Source organism: Syngnathus acus, chromosome 11 (assembly GCF_901709675.1).
Source record: "Syngnathus acus chromosome 11, fSynAcu1.2, whole genome shotgun sequence".
NCBI lineage: Eukaryota > Metazoa > Chordata > Actinopteri > Syngnathiformes > Syngnathidae > Syngnathus > Syngnathus acus.
The window spans coordinates 7,556,745-7,581,741 of NC_051096.1; the positions used below are offsets into that span (position 1 = coordinate 7,556,745).

General features: G+C 47.0%; 2 protein-coding genes and 2 long non-coding RNA genes across 5 annotated transcripts; 2 read left to right on the plus strand and 2 right to left on the minus strand.

Annotated features, from left to right (window-relative positions):
- Nucleotides 1–1,264: 1,264 nt before the first annotated feature.
- Nucleotides 1,265–4,630, minus strand: LOC119130517 (relaxin-3 receptor 1-like). Its single transcript, XM_037264338.1, has 2 exons — nucleotides 4,555–4,630; nucleotides 1,265–3,790 (listed from the first exon to the last, which is right to left on the minus strand). The coding sequence occupies exon 2, from the start codon at nucleotides 3,751–3,753 to the stop codon at nucleotides 2,545–2,547; it is 1,209 nt and encodes a 402-aa protein (XP_037120233.1). The 5' UTR covers nucleotides 3,754–3,790; nucleotides 4,555–4,630; the 3' UTR covers nucleotides 1,265–2,544.
- Nucleotides 4,631–5,922: 1,292 nt separating this feature from the next.
- On the plus strand, nucleotides 5,923–14,701 carry LOC119130650 (zinc finger protein 516-like). Its single transcript, XM_037264513.1, has 5 exons — nucleotides 5,923–6,215; nucleotides 11,159–12,446; nucleotides 12,736–13,803; nucleotides 13,876–13,940; nucleotides 14,044–14,701. Exons 2-5 carry the CDS (start codon nucleotides 11,291–11,293, stop codon nucleotides 14,071–14,073), a joined length of 2,319 nt encoding a protein of 772 aa, XP_037120408.1. The 5' UTR covers nucleotides 5,923–6,215; nucleotides 11,159–11,290; the 3' UTR covers nucleotides 14,074–14,701.
- A 4,049-nt stretch (nucleotides 14,702–18,750) lies between these two features.
- Nucleotides 18,751–21,106, minus strand: LOC119130696. The gene is made up of 3 exons (XR_005099488.1): nucleotides 20,985–21,106; nucleotides 20,837–20,918; nucleotides 18,751–19,084 (listed from the first exon to the last, which is right to left on the minus strand). It is a non-coding gene; the product is annotated as an uncharacterized LOC119130696 (long non-coding RNA).
- A 772-nt stretch (nucleotides 21,107–21,878) lies between these two features.
- Nucleotides 21,879–23,304, plus strand: LOC119130506. 2 transcript variants are annotated; one of them, XR_005099452.1, is made up of 3 exons: nucleotides 21,879–21,909; nucleotides 23,029–23,136; nucleotides 23,211–23,304. It is a non-coding gene; the product is annotated as an uncharacterized LOC119130506 (long non-coding RNA). The 2 variants fall into 2 exon arrangements; XR_005099451.1 differs by lacking the exon at nucleotides 21,879–21,909 and adding an exon at nucleotides 22,743–22,824.
- Nucleotides 23,305–24,997: the final 1,693 nt, after the last annotated feature.

Sequence of the window (24,997 nt, forward strand, 5' to 3'; positions counted from 1 at the left end):
TTTGTGAGGCATCCATGTGCATGTGCTTTTTAAAACGCGAGGATATTTAAGCTATGTACATTTTGAAAAGGACAATTTGTCATGATTGCTGACTTTTTGCCATTCGACACCGTGGGCGTGAGAACAACAAAATGGATGCAGGGTACAGCAACAACGCCAACAGGACATTTGCCAGTGTAACATTTGTAAAGTAAGCGTTTCTTTTGTAGTCGGGTGATCAATGAATACTGTGTTGTACCTTGGAGTCGTTTCTATTTGATCAATTTTAACCTCATGCCTTTAAAATAATGTTTTCTTTCATGATGAACTATACAAAGGTTTGTATGTTTGTTACCAGAAACATTAGTGATAATGATGCACTCTTCATAATACTATCATATATTTATTTCTGCATTACGTACTAGTTTAATGTCGGCCTGGCTGAGAAACGGTCGAGCGTATTCTCGACGCGTTTATGTAGGTATTTGAATAATCAAAGGCTGTCAGGCATAGACTTGTTGTAAGCAGATTATCTACTGTACATTATTATGAGGAATTCTAGAGAGTACAATTGATGGCACCGGGTCGAGATACAATTATGGGTTTCAGTTTTCTTTAGAATGATCTACCTATTGATTTTGTTTGGCCTGCCTGCACGACGGTTTTGTTTTTATTGTGAAGGGAAAAAAAACTTTTGTTTCATGTTACATCTGTAAAATTGAAAAATCGACTTGAATAAGATGCAATCATTGAAATAACTTGCAGTTACTAAAACAGAACCATTTTAAATATTCAATGAATGTTAAAATGGCTGTATGTGTTTTGAGCACAAAACATGTGAATATCCGAAACAAACCACAAAGAAAAAAATATGATACAGGCCAACTATGATTTTCTTACTTCTGTCTTCATTTTTGGGAATTTGAGAGATGACCTTTAATTTGTGGTGTGTCCAAAAGCACAGCAGCGTGTATATGGGAAGGTCCAATCTTGTACGAGCGATTAAATTAGCACTTTGGGTTGTAATATTTTGAATGAAATGTAGTAATAGCTTCTTTAGGTACAAGATGCCAAATTGTCTCTAATATGACACAAATATATTTATGAGCCTCTTGGGCGATTCACCTCATCAGAAGACAGGAAAGATCTGTATATTTTGAATGATGAATAACATATTGAAAAAAATGATGTATAAAGAAGAGTATTTATTTCTCGGCAGCTATTTATTCCGCACAATTGACATACTGTGCTACAGACGATCGAAATAAGAGGTTTTGTTTTTTTCCCCGGCCTCCTGGATGTGACTTCTTCATTGACTTGACATTTGCTTTGAAACAAGCCATGCCCCATAGATAAAAGCCATATTCTATCCCGATGTTGTGCGGTGGATGTTAAAAGTAGGATTTTTGGTTTTTTAAGTTTATAAAGGTCATTATCGTAGGTACGATTGCACTTGTAATTATGATAATCGGTGTACGTGGATTGACCATTTATCTTTGAAACCTAAAGGAATGTATTCATTTTTCAAAGTAATCCCCCACCCCGATCTCCGAGTGAATTAAATAAAGTAATACATTCAAAGATGTAAACGTTTGTTTGGCACCTTCCTGTTCCTGCTTCTTATAGGTGTCATCAAAGGGTGAGTTGTTTAACCTTACAATATTTCATGTTAATTTTTGATCATTAATATGAGAATGACAAAGTGTCTCCTATGTATTTAATCATTTGTACTGTTTACCGCTTTACAGTGACTGACGTTAAACACAGCCCGTGCAGTTATTAAATGGCCAAGTGTGGACAAAGGGTGAGTATTTTTTCCTTTATTTTTAGTGTCAATATTTATTCATATCCATTGCTATCAATGTAAGTATGGCGTGTAGATGCCCAGAAGAGGAAAGGGAAAGGAACAACACTACCACCATGTGGCATTTGAGAGTACAAAAGGCTTTGCATCTAAACCCTGCTTTAATATATGACTGTACACTCAGAACTTGAATCTTAATAGGAGCAAGGAACAGAGAAAGTGTGCTAAAATCCCAAAATGCACGAGTAGCAATTGTTGTCAAGGTGTCAAAGTGGAGGTCTTGGAGGGCCACTATCTTGCAGGTTGTTGATGTTTCCTTCCTGGTCCGGATTGTGGTTTTAACAGCTTGGCCAGGCTCAAATGGAAGATTTACGCAGAGTTTAGTTGTGGCTGGTTGGGATAAGATTGCACATATCCTTGATGCCAATAGGGAAATGAAGATGTGAAATTGTAGCTCTCCAAAGTGGAGAGCTCAGTCGGGGGTGTCGCGTGTGGCCCCGTTGGCTCGTTTGGCTGCCTGGGCATGTCGCTCAAGGGGATGGCCATCTGCGCCGCTTGTTGCAGTTTTGGCGGATGAGGCATCGGGCGGGCGCAACTTGTGGATAATGTTGTACAGGGCCCGAGCTGAATCAGAACCAAGAGCCTCAGAACTGCAAGGCTGACCTGTCGCAAGCTCTAGTTCACGTGCTGCAGATTTGCTCTCAATCGGGGGAATTTGATTTGAATTTGAAGGCTCCGCTTGAAGGTCTCCAATTGTACGATTACAAAGTGGAGACCACCGTCGGGAGCGTCGAGAGGGCCGCGTATCGCCTGGAGTCCGATTGGCTTGTCTGACTGGGCACGTCGCTCAAGGGGATGGCCATCTGGGCCGCTTGCTGCGAGCCCTCGTCGGCGTTGACGGCGTAAGGCATCTTGGACATGACGGCCAGGCTCAACTTGAAGAAGACGTTATGCAGGGCCGCTCGGTACTCCTTGCGCACCAGGCAGTAGATGACCGGGTTGAAGCAGCTACTGGTGAAGGCCAAACAGTTAGCCAGCGGGAAGAAGTAGGTCTGCGCCCCGTAGAAGGAGGGGCTGATGTCGACCACATCTAGCTGGATCAGGACGCTCCACAGCGTCAGGACGTTGTACGGGAACCAGCAGGCGCAGAAGGACAGCACCACCACCGCCACCGACTTGGAGATGTCAGCCTTCCGCCGGCAGTTGCCGCCCTTCAGCTTGTGGCGGCAGAGGAAGCGCAGCAGGAGCAGGTACGACAGGATGATGGTGGCGTACGGGAGCAGGAACCCAAGAACCACACGAAGGAGCTGGTTTATCCCCAACCAGGCGGTGCCGTCCGGGAAGAGGAGAAGGCACGCCGTGTCGTTGCCGCTTCCCACGCGGCGCAGGTCGGCGAACACGGCCCGGGGCGTGGCCGCCACCAGGGCCGCCGCCCAGATGAGAACCGTGACCGCCGGGGAGGTGCAGCGCTCGCCGCACACCGAGGCCCTGGGCTTGAGCGCAGCGGCCACGTAGCAGTAGCGCATCAAGCTCATGGCGGTGAGGAAGAAACAGCTGGCAAACACGTTGAGGCCCGTGAGCAGGGACACGGCTTTGCACATCGCCACGCCGAAGGGCCAGCTGTAGTCCAGCGCCACGTCCATTGCCCAGAAGGGCAACGCCAGGGAGAACAAGAGGTGCGCCAGAGCCAGGTTGAAGACAAAAAAGTTGATGGTGCCCGTGGTGATGGTGCGCGTGGAGTAGAGGAGGAACAACACCAGCAGGTTGCCCACCACGCCGGCCGTGGCCACCGCAAAGTAGACCCCCGAGATGAGGGTCCGCAACCACGGTGAGCCGTCCCCGGCCAGCTCCAGCCCGCCGCTGTAGGAGCTGTCGTTATGCGGCAGCAAGCGCGAGGAGTTGCACGACGCACCGCAGCCGTTCAGGAAGTTTCGGAAAAACTCCATCCTCTTGCTGTCGCTGTCGGACATGTTCCCGATTCCGGGCGTCCACCTGCGAGATGAGTCGCTGTGTGAAAGGAAAGAGGAAATTGCGTAATGGGCGCTGCGCTTTTATGAGCAAATAAGTGGATTAGCCAGATAAACAAATTACACCCAAGTGTTAGCCGCAGAGTTTGCTAATCCGTTTTCCTCTCCAAAGAAGACAATTTCTCTCATCGGACGAGTTAATTGACAACCGCGAGTGATGTAGGAACAGTCACATCATTATCATATTTTTTAATCGCATTGGATTTGAAGAACAATATTGCATATTGTAGTCAATCTTTTAATGCAAACAAATCAGTCACGATTGTGAGCGTTTTCTTCCGAATACATCGAGCGTGAGAAGCTAATGCAGCAATTGACTCGCTACGCCAGTCCACAAACAATTACATGGGTCTTTTATTTGTTGTTATTACAAAAGTTGATGAGGTTGCAGCCTCTGCCAAGAGTCCCATCAAGGAATGGGAAATGAAAAGAGAAAGTCTTTAATGCAACTTTCAAACCCAAGGCCTAAATTAAAAGAGACAACACAGCTCAACAGAAATGCTAAACTGTATTATGTAAAGAAATGTTTGAAAACACTAACTAAAACGAAAAAGAGGAAACCAATTACCCCTTGACAGTCAGAATAATAAAATATTGCTTGAAGAATAATGTAGTCCAAAGAGGCATGAACAAGGCATTTGAAAGAATTTGTATCAGCACCAGTGTTTAACCTTGTAAAAAACAGATCATGCTCATCTATGTAAATTATAAGAAATTTCACATGCTATTGAAAGAAAAACTCACCGAATGATCCAGATTTTTTTTTTTTTCCCTTTTCTTTTCTTTCCCCCTCAACAAGTGTTGTGCTGCAGCTCCCAACGTGGAAGTTATCTTGGAGGCGGTGGACCAGAACAATGCGATTATCACCACATTGATGCTCCACCCCATCCTCTTCCTCACTGGAAATGACCCGGTATGGACAATGCTCTCACTATTGGGATGGAGTAGCAATTGTAGTTACAGGTGCGTGTCAAGAAAATTGAATATTTTAGGAATTGAGATGATAAAAAAAATCAATTTCTTTTAACAAAGACAGCCCCGCAACACACTTTTAAATATTTATTTTTAGCAATATGTATTATTTTTATTATTAAATATAAATGATGTATTTGAGTATGACCAAATGAAATGAAATTTCAATTTTAGTACAAGGCAATCTGTCGTTTTCTATTGATGGGGTTAGCCGGGGTGGTCGCAATGAGTCATCATTACCAGTCGTTGATCAGCGCCGGTGAACGACCAAATGAGATTAGGTGGCAACAGGCGGAAGAAGATGCAAGGAGTGAATGACAAATTGATGAATGGCACCTTGTCAGTAAAACAAAAACAAAGTCATTTTCATAAAGTACACGCTGCAAGCCACCTTTCAACTGCTACATTTTAATCTCTCAATTGTTGGTCTAAATGTACATCAGTATTGATTCCGAAATGGATTTGGTGCAATCTGGAGAGAACACACCATCATGTCAACGTTGCTGTGTAAATCTATGAAGAAATAGACGTTGATTTTAATTATATCAATAAAATAAACCAAATTGTATGACAGAGCTATAGGTTAAAGTTCTTAATTGCATAGCTTTATTTTTTTTTTTACTTGTCATGTCACGTACGCGTCTATTACAACTAAAATCGGAACCATAATAGCGCCATCTACTGGATGTAAAAGTAATGTCGTGGTGTTCAATGTAGGTTCAGAAAATGTTCAAATTTTTTACACCGCTTGTCATCATCATTACTATTGATAGACTAAAAAAAGTCTCAATAGACATTCATATCGTTTTCCCCCCTGTTGTCACTATTTTAATTCTTTTAAATCACAACCACGCCATCTGCTGGACTTCTTTATATTGTTAAATCTGTAGTGACGTCACGCACTTTAAATTAAGGGTTCCATTTTTAATCACGTTTTTAATCATGTTTTCGAACGCAAGGTGTGTTGCCTCTTAAAAAAAAGTCATCAATGAGTTTGTACAGTTTGTCTTTGTTGACCGGTCTCCGTGTAAAACAAGTAGAATAAAAAGTAAGGAGCCACTTTGATAGCTTCTATTCCCAGCCCCACCGGCGCCGTCTACTTGCTGGTTGGGTTGTCACGCACGGGCGCGCATGCATGCACACACTAAATCAGCCACCAGGCGGAGATGCGCATCCTCTCCTGTTATTAACGTTAATAACGTTATCTCTCGCGTCACTCGCCCCCAGGAACGAGACGGCACCCGCTTCTCCGCACCAGCACCAGCAACACCACCACCGCTGGCTTCGAGGGACCGTGTCCGGCCGGCCGGCTCAGGTGCATCCACCCCGGCCGTGATTTCGACGGCGACAAAGTTGCGAGAGCAGCAAGTATGTGTGTCGCCATTGTGAACGAGTAGTGATGGGATTCCTCCGCCTTCAGCCCTCGGAGCGAGGTAAGAACACTTGAGTCCGACTCCACTTTGGAGTTCGTGCTTGTCACTTTTTTTTTTTTTTGTCTTGCAATGTCCCGGGACAGCTAGCTTCCCCCACCCACCATCCTCGTTGTCCCCTTCTGTCCTCCTGACTTGCACCACTGTTTTATCGCTTTCGCCTCGTCCATCTTCATTTTCTCAACAAAGTTGGCTGCCGTTGTGGCGGATCAGTGCTGGATTAACGGCCATTCCTCGTCTCCCTCCTTCTATTTCCTTTGCATCTCTTTTTAACGTGTGCATGAAAGTCCAATCTATACGTTGCGCAATGTATCATGTTGCGCGATTGTTTTGTGGAAAGCCAGCAATGATGTGTCGTTGCTTGTTGTTTCCGCAGGCTTGCATGGGGGCGGGAGGGGAGGGGGGCTTTTAAATAGGGATTAGCGAGCAGTACAGGAGGGCCATCAAAATGTGTCATTATTAGGCCTGGGAAGCATATAAAATGATCCCCCCCCCCAAAAGAAAATTGTAGTTGTTAAATGGAAAACATAGTTGGAAGTCCTCATGGACTTGAATCAATACAGATGTTTTTCGAGCCTTTTGAGAGTAGGCATAATCCTTTGAGCAGTGTGGGATTGTTGATTCATGTTTTTAAGGAAGCCAAATGGAGCTGCACGTTTGTGCTACATTAATGCATACCTTCTGTCCTCTAGGCAATATCAGTAAAAAAAAAAGAAAGTCAATTCATATTAAAGACAAATATTTAAATGAGTGCGCCCTGAAGCTCTGCGGTCGGATAGCAGAGAGAAAAAGTAAAATAAAAGCAAACGCGATGACAACAACCAGTACATGGTAATCTGGTGATGTATTTACATAATAAAGTCAATCATCAAAGCACACGGCGACCAAAACGTTCATAGCAGGCTGAAAGCAAGTGCAACAAGCCAGTGCCGGTGCTGCTGTTTTGGTTAGCAATGTCTTAGCAGTTTGGGAGCAATCCATGAAGTGAGCTAATTACACATGTATTTGATGATCTTATTGTTATCGTCGCACTTAATGTATTTTCGATTGTTGTGCAAAACAAGGCCTACATTCCACTTCCTCCTTTTTTTCCATCCTCATCCGCGGCGCTCCTCTTCCCGCCCCACCCCGCCGTATGTGGCCAACCCAACATGTGGGGAGGTAATCCCAGCTATTAGGGTAATCTCCTCAGCATGACGATCAATAGAGGAGGGTGCGCGCCATCTACCAGACGAGAGAGAGGGAGAGGTTGGGGTGGGGTAGGGGGGGAGCAAATTTGGGCTAAAGAAAAATGATTAAATCATGGAGATTGGGTCAGGGGGTTGGGGTGCGGACAGGCGATGGGGGGGATGGGTACTGACTGAGCAGACAGGACGACATATTTGTTAACTGGGCTTCTCTCGCCTCTACTTCATTTCCCTCATTGGATTGAGGAATCCATCCATCCATTTGCCATCTATCGATCATGTTATCCGCTGGTCCCACATAGCCATGAAGGACCAAATGAGAGGCCTACAAATAGCTCATCTGCGTTGAATTTGTACTTGATTTTCTATATTCCAAAAGAATGTTCATAGTTGTTTGAATGTGGAGGTGCATTGTTATGTGGAAATCAATCAGACAATGACTTTGTTTTTCAAAGGCAGGGCATCCAGATGGAAGGTGGCGGCGCCGAGTAAGACATCCGCCGATCCCTTCTTCGGTTCAACCCCATGGAGGGCCGAGACGAGATTGGATGAGCGCGCGAGGGAATCGGGTTACTATAGCGCCATTCTACTCGTAGCAGCGGGGCGGTGTAAAAGATGCAGTAGCCCCGACGGGGAAACCTAATCCAAACCCTGCCGCCAGCTGTCATTCTTGTGCTCCGCCGCAGGGCAAAATGGCGAAGCACGTATCACCTTACCTCCATCGCCGCCACGTTCATTACCTTGATCGCGCCTTGCGGAAGACATTTTTGCACAGGTTGGCGTTTTAGAAGATGAGCTACTAGCTGTGAGCGCTCTAGTGCCAAGCTATACTAGGCGTCGTTGTGCCTCAGGTTGTTCAGTGAGTCAGGATGGGCATTGGGAACAATGTTAGATCTTGGCTCCACCCATTTCTATACCCGTATGTTATCGTTTGGGGGCTTGAAAGGGGAAAACCCAAGTGGCAACAAAGCGCCACCGAGAGAAACGGTGGCGGCGAGTCGACGCTGACCTTGCCGCGCTAATCTAATCCCCCGTTGAGAGTGCTTTTTTTAGAGAGCAAGTTAATGCTGGCAGATTATACACCAGTGTCTACCACACCAGCCAATCCACACTGAAAAGTCCACACAGTCAAAAGTTAGCCTGGGAACACCAACCATGCCCCCAAAACAAAATGAGGTGAAATAGTCAAGTATTTGTGTTTTGTTTGACACTATTGGACTTTGCTGGCAGGCTTTGGATGTGATGATAAAAGGCCACTCACGAAGCAGTTTGCCCCAGTGCCGTGAAGAGTAATAATCCCTGTGTATGTTGTGTAACCGCACCCTGGGTTGGACAAGGCGGCGGGCAAGAAGGGAGGGGAGGGGAGGGCAGGGCAGGGAAAAAAGGCGCCCAAGTGGGACTGCGGAGCTGGCGGCCATCTAATCTCTTAGGTAGATGAGGCTGTTTGCCCACACCGGCTTCATTGTGGCTAAGTCGCTCGAGGAAACAGCTGAGCGGACTGATGTGTGGGCCTGCCGAGGCTTTTATGACATGATAGAAAATGACAATATATTTGGAGTATATGGACAAAACTTACAAGACAGTGTTTAGCATCAACATTACTGCTGTCCACTGTAAATGTATGGAATGAATTGAAGATGCCAGGGCGATTGGACGGAAGGTTGATTTTAGTTTTTAGCAGACAGGATTTTTGGTCAGCTTAGTGAGCATGGCTGCGGACACAAGCATAAGGACAGTCATGTGCTCGCTCGCTCTCCGGTCAGCGGTAGCTTTGGCACAGGTCTACTGCAGCTTGTTGGGAATATTTGGATGACCTCATCGCCAAATCAATTGATCTAGCTCTGCTATCGTATGTGGTTACAGTAGGGAAAAAAAGCACTTCTAAAAATAGCCACAATAGCCATTTTGGATGCCTTGCAAAAGTCATGTTTGGCGATGAGGCGATTTGCCGTCCGTCCTTGGCAGGAAATTACGCTCACGGTTTCGGTGCGGCACGCACGCACGCACAGCGGCCGTAGCTATTTTCATGCAAGAGCACACGCACGCGCACATCCACACATGAGAGCACACGGCGGGAGTTTGTGCTGAGCTGGTTGTGGGACGTCAGGATGAATCAATGCAGGGACAGCTGACTGGACATGCCTATTCATGGGCCAAAGAAAAGGGAGAGAAAAGAGACGCGAGGCATTCTAAAAGATATGAGCCAGGGAGGAGGGGGCATTACTTGAAACACCTCCAAAGGCGGCAGGCTCTACTAGGGCAAGTGATGAGAGGGAAACAAGAGCGGAGGAAAAATAAGATCAACATTTATCATGCCTACTTGCAAATAGTGAAGTAGACTTTTAATCGGTAGAGCTTCAGATGGATAGAAAACTAAAGAGTTTAGCGAAAGGTCATGAATGACAACTTGAACAGTATTTGGATGCTCCATTGTTGTGTCGGATTGAGTTTGCCAATTTCATCTTGACCATCCGTTGACGTGACACTTAAGGCGTTTTCCGCTTTGCTTCGACAAAGGCTCTTAGTGCTGCGGTGGCGAAGCCCCCCCAGACCGATGGCCCGTTTATTCCCATCTGTTGACTTCATCCCCATTGTGTTTTGAACTTAACCCTCTAATTGCCAGCCTCCACTTTCTGGGAGGACAGCGTGGCACATTAGCCCTACGCTAATCTGACTGCGTCTACAAACAGCTGCCACGTCCGGACGCGATTCCATTTCGCACCCCTTTTCAGGACGTGATAAAGTGACGGCCAAGCGGCAACTCATGGAAAAATCGTCACCGCGCCAGTCGAGTGTGGAGGAAGGCCGGCCGGCCGGTCGGTCGGTCGGTTGTTGTCGCGATGACACGCGGGCCGCGGCCTCCCTTGCTGGAACAAAGACCCCAACCCAACCCCAACCCCCTTGACCTAGGCGGCGGGGGCCCAGACGTGAAGCGATGTGACAGTTCTGGTGCGGCCGACACAATAGCAGGTTTTCCTTTTTACTGCCCGGATGGCGACGGGACCGCGTAGTATACGTTGTGTGGCAGAAACAAAAAAGCGTGTGTTTGGCCCGGTCACATGTCTGTCCCCCGCTCAGAACAGGCACCATTGTGCGCCGGCCGGAGCACGTGTCCCGGAGCTACTTAGAGCTTATTTTCCACCAAGTTTGAAAAGACGACACAAAAAGCCGTCATTAAACAGCCGCGTTTAACAAGCTGCCGCCGCCGCCAAACAAGACGGTCATGTCAGCACTTAGCCGCGACACAAGTGTGCGTTTCTTTCTATGCGGGGCAAAGTTAGGACATAATGGATTATTGATCGTGAATTAGAGTGCGCTGACCCCGAGGGCCCATCCTCATTGGCCCAGGAATGAATACGTCTCTTCATGCTTGGCCTCACACTCTCAATTTGGACAGGGGCCGGCCGGCCGCCCGGCCGGCGCTCTAATACATGCAGACAGCCGCCTCTCTGCCGGTGAGGGACAAAGGTTATACAAGAGTGCTCTGAAATTGTCCTAAATAGGTTGTCGTGGCAAGCTTGTGCTTATTTCGCCCTCATTTGTTTGGCCGTGTGCTTACAGTGAAACTGAGCGGAAATTGCAACAAAGGACTGGCGGTTTCTTGACAGCGCTCGTTAGGCCATGAGTTACAGAATGAACAGTGGTAATGAATGTGGAAGTGATAGTTCAAAAAATGGGGAAAATCTTGCCTCGATGTTATTGTGCTAAATGAAGAATTTTGCGGTGCAGCTGTAAAAAAAACTAAATGTTGTGTTTCAGGTTGACTCGTGTCTCGGCGAAGAGCGGCCGGCCCATTCGAAAGCGGTCATGCTTTGTCCGACGACCTAGCAGCCGTGCGAAAGCGACCTTGTCGGCAAAGTCATAGCGGCGACGCCGGAGGAAGGCCGATCGATGGAGGCCAAAGCGCCACCAAAAGACTCTGAGACGGAGGAAGACGGCGCTTCGGGGCACGCCTGCGGCGTGTGCGGCCGCAGCTTCCCGCTCCTCAGCTCGCTGTCGCAGCACATGAGGCGGCACACCCGCGAGAAGCCGTACAAATGCCCCTACTGCGACCACCGGACGGCGCAGAAGGGAACCCTCAAGGCGCATGTCCGGAGCCACAAGCTGGGCCTGTTGGGCTTGGGCGAGCCGCAGGAGGAAGCCGTAATAGCGGACACTCTGGAGATGGTGAAGAAGAAAGGAAGCAAGAAAAAAGAGAAAGACCTTGAGGCGGAGGGATGGGACGCGGGGCCCTTTTCCTGCAGCGTCTGCGGCCAAGACTTCCCCCAAGCGCCGCTACTCAAGTCGCACATGAAGCGGCACCGGGCCGGCCAGGACCACGGCTGTCGCATTTGCGGGCGCCGCTTCCGCCAGGCGTGGTTCCTGCAGAGCCACATGCGCATCCACCGGGTCAAAGCGCAGCTGCGGGGCGGTAAAGAGGACGAGCCGCCCGCCACCATCAACGGCGTGCCCCAAGACAGCGCCGCCTTGGCCAACGACGAGTGCCTCTACGAGCTGTGCGGTAACTGCGGACACTTTTTTGCCGACGGCGATACCTTGCGCGCGCACGAAAGCTTGCACAGACACAGTCACAGTGCGCGGCAAGATCCGGAAGCCTCGCAGCTGACGAAGAACCGTTTTCTGGAAAGCCTCCACCTGGCCCACGTCGCACCAAAAGAAGCCCAGGCGGAGAGAAATCCAGGCCGGAGAATACCCGAGTTGGATCCGGTGTGCAGCTACCAGGCTTGGCAGTTAGCCACAAGGGGGCGACCGGCAGAATTAGCCGAGCGGTGTCTCGGCTGGGAGGAGGGACTCGCCGAGGCGGCGTACGACGCGGTCAAGAGCGAATACGTCCCCGGCAAGTCGGAAAAGAAGAGAAAGGCCATCGACGTGGCCGCTTCCAGCGCCAAAAAGAAAAAGGGCGACGCGGGCCCGGAGCAAGCGGATGAGGCCGCCTGGGACAAGAAGAGCTTGCAGAAAGACCGCATCCTGCTCAACGGACTCGGGCGCGCCTTTTACGAGGCCATGCAACACAGAGCCAGCAAAGACAAGACTCGGGAGCAAGAAGGTAATTGTTAATACTCAATGAGAGTAGATCTGAAAGTTAAACGCAGGTATTTGTCAAACAAAGTGCTTATATTTGTGAGGATAAGAGGGATAGATGGGGCTAAGGAGCCCTCTTGTGAAGTGTAGTGGAATTACACGATGCAGCTTCCAATTGCAGTTAGCATTGGATGAAAATGTAGAATGAAGTCCTTGTTTGTTTTTCAAATAGTTTAGCCTTCATTTTGAAATGGCAGCAAATGTACTTTTCACTTTGCCCTTCTCTTTTGATTAGCTTATCATTTGCCCCCCAGATGCAAAGCCCCTGTCGCGCGAGCACTGCGACTTCCACGCTGCGGACGCCGCCTCGCTTCTCACGTCTCACGTGCACGCGCGGCAACAGGACGCCGCGGCGAGCCAAAATCTTAGCAAAGGCTCCAGGTATGTGGACTACCTCAGGAAAAGAAGCGCGCTGCTTTGTCAGCCTTATTGGAACCCCTACCCCGGTTTGCCTGGAGAGCTGAGCATCAAATTGGAGAAGTTGAACGACGGCGAGGCCAAAACGGCCAGCGATGATTGCACTCTTCTGAATTTGTCAACACCGGCGGACACTAAAGGCACGGAATCGGCGCAAAACGAAGCGCTGCCGAAGCATCGGTGTCCGTATTGTTCCCACGCCACCTGTTACCCCGAGGTGCTGTGGATCCATCAGCGGGTGTCGCACAGGGTGGGCAACGCAAGCTCGGCGGCCCCCAAGTGGGCACCGTGCTCTAACGGCGCCCGGGGTCCAAAGGGCTCGCGGTGGAGACGAACGGGAGCTCCGCCGTTCCTGGAAGGCAAAGACTGCCCGATGTTGCCCACGCCCAGAAGCGGCCGCACGCAAGCGCCAGCTGGCAGCGGCACCAAGCAGCCGCCCGCTAAGAGCCAATCGGACGCGGGGTCCAAAGCTCAGGGAAAGAACACGAAAACCCCGGATTCACGTGGGAGGGCCAAGTCCGAGCAGAAGCGTTCAGCGGACGGCGTGGGCAAAGCGAGCTCGTCCGGGAGAACGGCGGCGGCGGTGGGACACTTTCCAAAGGAGGGCTTGGGCTTCATGTTGAGTCACGGCGGCGGGACGTCGTCCAAGTCGGACGGGCAGCACCCCGAGAGGGTCCCTTGCCCGAGGCCCAAAGTGGGCGACGACCTTTGGGCCGCCGTGAGCATGCAGGGGCACCGGGCCTACTTTGAGCCGTTACTTTACGCTCAGGCCAAGAGCAGCATTGCCGCCGCGGACAGGCCCGCGGAGTTTGACGCGACCAGTCTACTGAAGAGCTACGGTCCTCACGAGTTGGCGGCTCTTTACCAGCACTGGGGCTTTGTGGACCCCAGGGTGGACCCGCGGGGTGAGTGGCCCTTTCACAGGAGCTTCCACAACGCCTCCGAATCCTCCTAAACCCCTCTTTGTGTCTTTGCAGCCATGTTGCGGCTCAACGGACATTTTGTAAATGAGGTCCATTCCTCGTCAGATGCTTCCAAGCAAGTAAGTTAGCGTTGCCCTGCTCTAACATGCTTCATCGTTAGAATAGAAAGTGAGTGGTGAGAAGAAGCAGACGTTTATTCCCAAAGTGTTGCTGTTCCCACAGGTGAGCGGGCGCTCCACTTCTGCCTCGTAACGATGGGAACACTCATCGCCACCGTGACCCAAAACGACGCAATGGCCACACTCTTGTATGCAATGTAATCCGGTGGAATCATCAGGACTGGTGTCCTTGTGTGGACACCAGTATATAGATTAGAAAGGGGAGAACAGAAATCCAACATAAATCGTGATCAAAATGATGTTACCAGTTTGGGCATCACTATCATTTTGTTCTTGTCTCTGAACATGATAGAAGAAAATGTGTGGAAGAAACGGAAAAGTCTGAAAGGGACACAGCAAAAGAGTACATGACGTAAACGGAGGGATTGAATCCGTCAAAAGTAGGTTATTGTCAGCAGGAGAAATTCATGTCCAAAGACTTGCTTAGTATGACCATCTCATTCCAGTTAATGTCTTTGTGTTTGCAGACTTGTGTAGTGTCTTTCTACTTGTAGTTTTGTATGTATGTCTCCATAGGAAATGTGTTTGTACCAAAACAACAAGCCATCAAATATATGGGAGGGAGGGAGGGAGGGGTACTGAATTTATTATTCTTATTATTTTGAAGTAATTTGTACAAGATAGTTCCAAGTGAATTGAAGTACTTGATAGTATTTGTAGTTTGAAGAAAGAGAATAAAAAGCTTCTTCAAGTGATGTCAAGTGTGTTTGAGTCCAGTGGAATTGAGCAGCAGTCTTCATATGGACCCACGCGGATGTGGAGTGTGGCTTTGCCAGGGCAACAAACATGCTCAATAAGATGCCTGGTGTACTTCTCGCATCAGTGCGCACAAGTGCAGTTGAAGGATGGCAACGGCAGCAAGTACTTGTCACGCCGCGTTTGTTGTTTTCCCAGCAGGTTTGGGTGACAGCGTCACTTAGCTGGTCTCCAGACGCCAGAGATCAGCAGCAGAAAAAGTGCCATTGGAGTCCATCATGTCAGCAAGCGGGCTTTATTGGAGTGACAGCTGTCAACATGTGTGGACATTGGATCTGTGAGTAGAGAAACAACTTGAAACCTCCACAGATAGATAAATGATTGAATAAATCAATCAATAATAGATAAATAGTGTCATATTAGAAAATCCAAAACGTATTTTAGTATTTTGCTTTACTGTCTATCATGAATAGTGATATTAGTAAAAGGAAACGAGAGCATTTTTACAAATGACCAGAAGATGGCGATAGATAGAGTGTTAGTTTTAAATATGTTGTTATATTGTATAGTTTTATTGTTCCTGGTTGTTGCTCTTTATTTTTGATTGTGTATTTATATAACCTTGTTTTATGTATTTATTTTTTAGCACTCCATCCCCCACCCCCCTCAAAGTGCCATTGTTCTTTGGGTCCGGCCGCAGTCGTAAATAAGAACTTGTTCTTAATTGTTTACCTGGGTAAATAAAGGTTAAATAAAAAAATTGCTGGTTTGAAATTTACTTTTATTATTTTAATAAACATTTATGTTAAAACTTGTCTGGTGTTTTATTCCGCTTTAAAGTTATTAGGTACACCTGAAAATGGTGGTGTACCTGATGGTGTCCGTGTGGCGTCATAGATGAACCAGCCAATCAGGAGGTGGGGGTGAGGGCGGGTGTGGCACTTTTCACTCAAACCAGGGGTTCAGTCCTCGAGGGGCCGCGTTCCAGTATGCAATATGTGTCTCCCCGCTGTTGCATAACGGCGCATCCTTTCATGCAATAAACTTAGTCATTAGCTTGGAGAAAACGAGCACAAGAGAAGGAAGTGGTGTTTTAGTGTGTGGTTCTTTCTTTCCTTGCCAAATCGTTAATCTACATTCTGGCTCACGTTCATTCACTGAATTGTTCACACAAGGAGCCGCAACACGTTCACTGACTGATCCGTTGATGCACGGGAAGGAAGGAAGGAAGGAAGGAAGGAAGGAAGGCAGTTCACTCATCGACTCGTTCCCAGAAGTTGTCACCGACGGCATTTCACTATACCCGTACAAATATTCGAAAGAAAAAAATAAAATAAAAATCATGTGTATTTCTTCCTGCTTTTGTCCACTAAGTGGGGCCAAAGGACCTGGTTCCTGCAGCATGGATCAATTGGTGAAGCTGCTCATCAGGCCCAGAGCAGAACCGCATACCAGCAACACCTTTGGTTTGTGGCTTATTTATTCTACAAGGCAACCTGAGAAGTGGGTGATATTTACTCCTCATTGTGCCTCCTCCGTCATATCACAGATTGCCGTGTGTCATATCTGTGATATCAGATATCTAGTGAGATACTTTGATCACATGAAAAGATGTCAGCATGTTCTCACCTTCCCCCTTGTGTGCCATTAGAAGGGACAGGTGAGGTGGGTGCACTCGTGGCCACCTAGTGGTGCAATGTGACATTGCACATCAGCAGGTTGCTTCCATTTTGCCCAGGGAGGGAGGCCAGGTTCGTCACATCCTTTAACTCCCATTGAGATTGAGGGATTGAGATTGAGAAGCTCTCTTGCGGGACAACAATGACTCCCCATCTGTGACTGTACTTTAATATTGTAGTACTGTGTGTCCCCCATCCATCCTTCTGTTTTGTAGTGGCTGGATGCTGGGTAAGGAACAGTGAGCGTAGCACCACCAATGTGTTAAGAGTGGCCATTCAGGTGTCTTTTACTTTGACATTGCTGCGACGTTCCAGTCTCTGGCACTTCCAAGTTGGCCTTCCTCATTTCCCCTGGTGCCTTTCAGTTGCCACCCCTGTCAAAAAAAATAAAAAGCAGACACAAAATCTCACATGCTCACACACACACACTTCCCTGGAGAAAGGCAGCTGCAAAACTGGTGCAGGATGATGACAAGTGACAGGTCTCGCTTCTGACAGCTGACAGACGGAACACACTCTCACACGCCGTGGGGAAGAAATGACCATCCCAGCCAGTTGACTTCACCCACGCAGCATCAGTCTTCACCTGGACCTGAAAATGACACATCCAACTATGAAGACAACAAAGTAGCTCACTCATGTCCTTCTTTTGCTTCTTTGGATTTATTCCACCATGTCACTCCTTCTCCAGCTACTAACACACACATAAAGACCTTCAGTGCAGCAAGTGATGGCTTATCAGTCAGATAAACTAGCATAGTAGGGATAAGTGTGTTGACAAAAATACTGCTGCACTACTTCTACTTAAGTACTTTTCTGTCCGTGTGTCTGTGTGCTCGCCCCTCCCCTCCTGTGTGCCCATGATTAGTGTGATCATTCTCACCTGCCTCTTGTTACCTGTCTTGTATTTAAGTCCTGTCTGTGTGTCACTCCCTGTCGGATCATTGTTAATGTCATGATGTCCTCTTGGTTCCTGTTGCTGGCATTGGTAATGTAGCCCTGTCTTTTTGTTTCACGTCTTTTTCGCTCAGTCTTGTTGTTAGGTTTTGTTAGTGAGTTATGTCAGTTTACCAAGTCTGTATTTTGACTTCCGCCAATAAACCCTGGTCCAAGCTGCACTCGGTCACCCTGCTCCATTTCCACTCCCATTCGTGACACTAGCATAGTAGGGATAAGTGTGTTGACCAAAATATTGCTGCACTACTTCTACTTAAGTACTTTTGTTACATACAGTAACGTTGGACTACACGCATCCTTTTTACCGACAATGTCTTTATTTTGCTGTTACGCTACATTAGCAATCACTCAGCCATTGCTAGTCGCTGTGAATGGCCATCATGCAGGGAAACTAGGCACACTTTGATCCCGCTATTAGATGCACCGCTCCACGGGACACACTTGTGAAGAACACCACATCAGCATGTGAAGGAAACACCCGATGTCTCATGATAAATGCTCTTGCGCTCATAATCTATGTGCTTGCAAATATGATGTATGTGACCAGGAACTCTGAATTACAAAACAAAGACTGGCTCATTCATCTTGCAACTTAGGTGGGCTGCAGACAGGAATCTGTTTGCTGTGTTTAACATTCACAAATGGGTGCATCCACTACATTCACACTATTGTTTTTATTTTCAAGGCAAATGGGTCCACATTGAAGGAGAAGTGCAGGCCGCCCGGTGCATCCACAATCAGGAGGAAAGCTTGCATCCCTCTGCTCGCCACCTGACAATGGCCAGTTGAGTCGACTTCCCACGACAACGTGATTCAAAAGTTCCAGCCAAAACAGCACAAGGTGGAAAGGTCAGTGGTCTTCTTTCACAACTATCAATTCTATCATATACAACATCAGACATTTCATGCCCTCACCATTACCTGAAATTCTGCTATTCAGCACAAAACAACGCCTACCATTAACCAATCCTAATGGCCTACAATACTGGCACCTTAATACCAACTCTGGTGACTAATGACTTTTTCTCTTTTGGGATCACTTTGCAACAATCTGGCCTTTCTTCCCATTACTTTGATGTTGTACAATTAGTAAATCAATCTGGACATTTGATCCTTTGGCTTTCCAGCTGTATGAATTATATTTATACATATAACAATTCTCCAGGCTGCAAAGTAAGACTATTGTACCGCCCCCTGGTGGTCAAACGCTGCATTACAATAAGCACTGCTATGTCCATTACAATTACATTACTTTAGTTTTGAAGACACAATGCACATTACACATGAACACAACAAAGGGCCACTTTGCTTGACCATACATCTTGACTTCCATTATATTTGCGGTTATCTTGTGGCACCTTGTTGTACCATGTTGAGTACAGCTATTTCTTTTTGGACACATGCTTTGCTGTCATTTGGCTGCAGCACATTGTTAAAGAACAATGACTTGGATCTATTTCATTGACAAAGATAACCATGGCCATTGCACAAGACTACAGTTGCACTTGACTCTATTAGCTGATTAGTGCTTTTTATTTCTTCTGCAAACTGTTCAGACATTTCTAAGAGGATCAAAAGGCTTCACATATAACCCACCTTTAATTCCTCATGGCACAGCGGGAACATTTTGACGTCTGACTGAGGGGGTTACGGCGTGACAGTTGAGTTGGGTTGGTTTGGCTTGGCTTGGGAGGCTTATGACAGGTCCCGACCACACGCTGAGCTCACCGCGGGACAGGAGGCTCCCTGACTCTGCCATATGGAGGACATGACGACAGGTTAAGCAGCTGCTTGCCAATCACAAGATTGTTTACTAAATGCGAGACAGCAAACATTCACACTAAAAATGACCAACCGGCAAACTTCCACAACTAAGCATCCATTTTGAATGCCTTCTGACCAGACACTTGACAGTCCCGCCCGCACGTTCTACAATCCTTGGATTATTGACAACATGCTACGTACATCCTTTAAAGTGGGCTGCCCGTGCCACCATCAAACCTGACTCTGGTCAAGGATGGTCCCAAATACCTTCTACCTGAATCTGTCACAAGCGAGCTAGCATTGCACACGTTCTGTCAATCCAAACATATTTTTCCTATTTCTCGATTTCTTGTTGATGCTCTCAGACAGCTTTGCCTGACATTGGTCATCTGGCAATAAACAATCACTATTTCACACTAAAAGCCTATTGGTCTGGGTTGACCTACATTTCTCTTACGTATATGCCAATCTAAACTCATGCAAAACATTTTTCTTGTGTTACGACTGTCCACTTTGCTACTTTTACAACTTCTATTAACTGGACAAATTCCCCAATCTATGCTTTAATAGGCCTGGCCTGACTCACAGCAGAGGAAAGAAAGCTCTTTACTAAACGAGCCCATGATTAAAGTTGGAGCGCTGCTCCTCACAACTTGGCGTTGAACTCCCTCTAATACGAGCCACATCGCCTACGCGACAAGCGAAGGGCGCGCCGAGCGTGACGACACATTAAAACATTCGCCATGAAAGGTACGTCGCCGGAGCCTGTCAGTGGCTCACCCCCCGAGATGAAAGGGGTCTCGACGTCTTCTGTCGTCGGGGGTTTGAGGATTTGTCACCTACGATTCCAACAAACACTTTTGCAATAATTACAAGGAGACTTTTCTTCTACACCGCAGACCAAGGTGAGGATCCTTCAATTGTCACTTTTTATTACCCCCCCCCCCTCAAAAGGCCGTTATTCCACGATTAAAGGGCGCACTTTGGGAGCGAGCAGGCGGGGGTATTTAGTTCAGGTATTAGCGGGAAAATGACGGCGGCGGCGTCATCGTGCCAAAGTTCCTGTGACACTCGCGGCTCAAGTGCAACTTATTTGGTTTCAAGTACTTTATAGCTTAAAAGGCTTCTAAAAGCTTCCTTCAAAAGTGCCCATCTCTGACTTGAGGTGTTGGCTTTGCGCCTCTTAAAGCCTTCCACTGACCTCAACTTTCCCAAGCATTACAGCAACAAAGGACCCAATCACCGTGAATTACGTCTGCTAACTTTGATTCGACTTTTTCGGCATTTTTTATTTTGGCATTCGCTTCAGTCTTAACCCTAACAAAACCTTTGCTTACAATCCATGAAACAGATGCATCCACTATTTATTTATTTGTTTATTTTTTAATCAATAACAACAACACATTTGAGTGACTGTAGAAGGAAAACAAAAAGCACCCCCCAACAAAAAAAGAACATAATAGGATTATCGCTTCTGTTTGTTTGTCACGGTGGATCAGGGAATATTTCACTTACAAATAAAAGAGCTTAGAGACGCGACATTATCGGTCAAACGCCTCCACTGCTCATTTGCATATTCCTTTTACGCATTTGACTTCTTCTTTAATTGCTCTCTTCATAATTGGGCACCAAAACAACGAGTCACATCAGAGTGGGTGGCCTTTCTGGAAATTAACTCATGTGGAAGGTTGCAGGATGAGCTTTGGCATGTCCACAGAAGCAAACATCTTCTTGGCCTACCTTCTCAAGGACTTCTCAGGTGTCCTCTCATCTGCCCCAGCACACAAGCATTGCAACAGCATGCACTTGGGTCTCTCTCTACCTGCAACAAAAAATACTTTGGAGTACACTGGGACAATCAGCTTGCTATGTGTGCGTGTCGACTCACCTGATCACGCCACGGCGACTGTCAAACATTGTCAAAAGGCTCTCGGATGAATGGCGCCAAGGCTGTCTTCTTTCACATTCCCCGCTCCTGTCGCATGTTTTTCTCCAGCTCTTCTTGGAATGTAAAGACTGCGCTCTGATTGGTCAGACTGAATTTGGGCAGAGGTAGGAGGCGGGCAAAGTGGCACTTAGGTTTTTGAAGGCAGTTTTCAGTCTTGAGGTGAGCGTTGGTTGCTCTTCTGTCACTGCAATAGGCACGAGTCTTTGGTCGAGTGGTTAACGTCATTGTCTCTGATACGGTGGAACGAGGGTTCGAACCCTACCGTTGGGCTGTACTTTGTCAATTTTCTCTCACTTCTGCATAAAGATTGTGACTCTTATTTTTCATTAATTTTTTTCCTTTCGCTTGTTTAATACTGCTTCATGATTCGCTGAGGTCTCAGGAAGTGGGTGGGGCAATGAGAATGAAATCCGATTGGTTGGAAAGGGGGCGCGGTGATGCAGACGTGCTCGTCTGTCACTGCAATAGTCACGAGTCTTTGGTCGAGTGGTTAATGTCATTGCTTCTGATGCGATGGAACTAGTGTTCGAGACCTGCCCTTGGCGGGTGTGGCACTTTTCACTTTGACCATGATTTTTCCCTAATGAAGTGGCCTGTCACGTGGTACGCGAGTGTGCGAAGCGCCATTGGACGAGCAGGCGAGGGAGATTTGAATTGGCGGATGTGACGTCATGAATTGGGGACGGTGTGTGCTCAAGGGAAGTTGTCATATGCAGGTGCGACACGCGGGCGGTTTCTCGGGTAAGCTAGTATGCTATCAAATGTTTGTCGTTCATTGGCGTTCCTCACGACGGACGCCTTGTTTGTTTGTTTGTTTGTTTGTTGCAGGATTCAAGGCGCCACCGACCGTGTGGCGGTTTCTCGGGTAAGCTAGTATGCTATCAAATGTTTGTCGTTCATTTGCGTTCCTCACGACGGACGCCTTGTTTGTTTGTTTGTTGCAGGATTCAAGGCGCCACCGACCGTGTGGCGGTTTCTCGGGTAAGCTAGTATGCTATCAAATGTTTGTCGTTCATTGGCGTTCCTCACGACGGACGCCTTGTTTGTTTGTTTGTTGCAGGATTCAAGGCGCCACCGACCGTGTGGCGGTTTCTCGGCTAAGCTAGTATGCTATCAAATGTTTGTCGTTCATTGGCGTTTCTCACGACGGACGCCTTGTTTGTTGCAGGATTCAAGGCGCCACCGACCGTGTGGCGGTTTCTCGGGTAAGCTAGTATGCTATCAAATGTTTGTCGTTCATTGGCGTTCCTCACGACGGACGCCTTGTTTGTTTGTTTGTTGCAGGATTCAAGGCGCCACCGACCGTGTGGCGGTTTCTCGGGTAAGCTAGTATGCTATCAAATGTTTGTCGTTCATTGGCGTTCCTCACGACGGACGCCTTGTTTGTTTGTTTGTTGCAGGATTCAAGGCGCCACCGACCGTGTGGCGGTTTCTCGGGTAAGCTAGTATGCTATCAAATGTTTGTCGTTCATTGGCGTTTCAAATCACGACGGACGCCTTGTTTGTTTGCAAGATTTTCACACGTCACGGCCACCGCGACTGTAGTTTTGCCGCGACAGTATTTCAAATCTCTTTGGCGTTTTGTTTCGTCAAATTAACAATGTTGCATTACATATAGTGTGCTATTTCCGTGTTATGCAAACGTGACGAATGTGACGAATCGGTTACGTCATGTTCAAATCTATTCCAAGATGGCGAGGGTTCCGTTACGCAACAAACATTTGCGAGCGTGATTTTCTCCCGTTTTGGACGACTGCTCGATTCATGCCGCCATTTCTGAGTGAGTTGATGGATGATAAGATCAAAATATTATAATTTGGATACTTTTGTCATTATTATAACTCATTACAATATACTGATAATTGTATACATATTTTAAGTATAAAACTGTAGTTGATATGTATAATTGTTGCAAAATATCATGCCATTGCCACTCTACTCAATGTCTACAAGTGTTGCAATAATTTGTGTTTGTGTTTTGTAGCGCTCATAAAGGCCTCCCAGCCAGCACCCTTCTATACAAAGCAAGCAGGAGGCTCCTGAGACATCTCAGTGATGTTGAGGATGCTGAGGAAGAGTAGTCCCAAATCAGGTGAAAGCCCGTTGGTGTAAAGTTTCAGCTGACTGTAATCACTTTTACCAATTGCACCATTTGTACTTTTCAAGTTTTTTTTGTATGAATCCAGTGAGCAGGGTGACGCCGGTGAGAAGTCACACCATCGAACTCCCTGACGCAGAGCTGTGCTTTACCAGACCAGGCAACTGCCTGGGGCAAGGCCACTAGGGGGCTCTTATTTATCCATTTTTACATTTGGCACTTGTCCCTTGTATTCTTGCACTCTTGTACGCTGCTGTGACAAGTAAATTTCCCTGTTGTGGAATAAAGGTCTATCAATCAACCAATGTTGTATTGTAGTGTTTGTATTGTATGGTGTATTGCATTGTATTGTTTGTATTTGTATGGTATGGTGTTTGTATGGTATGATGTTTGTATGGTATGGTATTGGACTGTATGGTATTGGACTGTATGGTATTGTTTGTATTGTAGTGTTTGTATTGTATGTATTGTAGTGATTGTATTGTATGTATTGTAGTGTTATTGTATGTAGTGTTTGCCATTGTATGGTGTGTTTTGTTTGTAGTGTTTGCCATTGCGTGGCGTGTTTTGTTTGTAGTGTTTGCCATTGCATGGCGTGTTTTGTCGTTTGTAGTGTTTGCCATTGCATGGCGTCTTTTGTCGTTTGTAGTGTTTGCCATTGCATGGCGTCTTTTGTCGTTTGTAGTGTTTGCCATTGCATGGCGTCTTTTGTCGTTTGTAGTGTTTGCCATTGCATGGCGTCTTTTGTCGTTTGTAGTGTTTGCCATTGCATGGCGTCTTTTGTCGTTTGTAGTGTTTGCCATTGCATGGCGTCTTTTGTCGTTTGTAGTGTTTGCCATTGCATGGCGTCTTTTGTCGTTTGTAGTGTTTGCCATTGCATGGCGTCTTTTGTCGTTTGTAGTGTTTGCCATTGCATGGCGTCTTTTGTCGTTTGTAGTGTTTGCCATTGCATGGCGTCTTTTGTCGTTTGTAGTGTTTGCCATTGCATGGCGTCTTGTCGTTTGTAGTGTTTGCCATTGCATGGCGTCTTGTCGTTTGTAGTGTTTGCCATTGCATGGCGTCTTGTCGTTTGTAGTGTTTGCCATTGCATGGCGTCTTGTCGTTTGTAGTGTTTGCCATTGCATGGCGTCTTGTCGTTTGTAGTGTTTGCCATTGCATGGCGTCTTGTCGTTTGTAGTGTTTGCCATTGCATGGCGTCTTGTCGTTTGTAGTGTTTGCCATTGCATGGCGTGTTTTGTCGTTTGTAGTGTTTGCCATTGCATGGCGTCATGTCGTTTGTAGTGTTTGCCATTGCATGGCGTCATGTCGTTTGTAGTGTTTGCCATTGCATGGCGTCATGTCGTTTGTAGTGTTTGCCATTGCATGGCGTCTTTGTCGTTTGTAGTGTTTGCCATTGCATGGCGTCTTTTGTCGTTTGTAGTGTTTGCCATTGCATGGCGTCTTTTGTCGTTTGTAGTGTTTGCCATTGCACGGCGTCTTTTGTCGTTTGTAGTGTTTGCCATTGCATGGCGTCTTTTGTCGTTTGTAGTGTTTGCCATTGCATGGCGTCTTGTCGTTTGTAGTGTTTGCCATTGCATGGCGTCTTGTCGTTTGTAGTGTTTGCCATTGCATGGCGTCTTGTCGTTTGTAGTGTTTGCCATTGTATGGCGTCTTGTCGTTTGTACTGTTTGCCATTGTATGGCGTGTTTTGTCGTTTGTACTGTTTGCCATTGTATGGCGTCTTTTGTCGTTTGTAGTGTTTGCCATTGCATGGCGTCTTTTGTCGTTTGTAGTGTTTGCCATTGCATGGCGCGTCTTGACGTTTGTAGTGTTTGCCATTGTATGGCGCGTCTTGACGTTTGTAGTGTTTGCCATT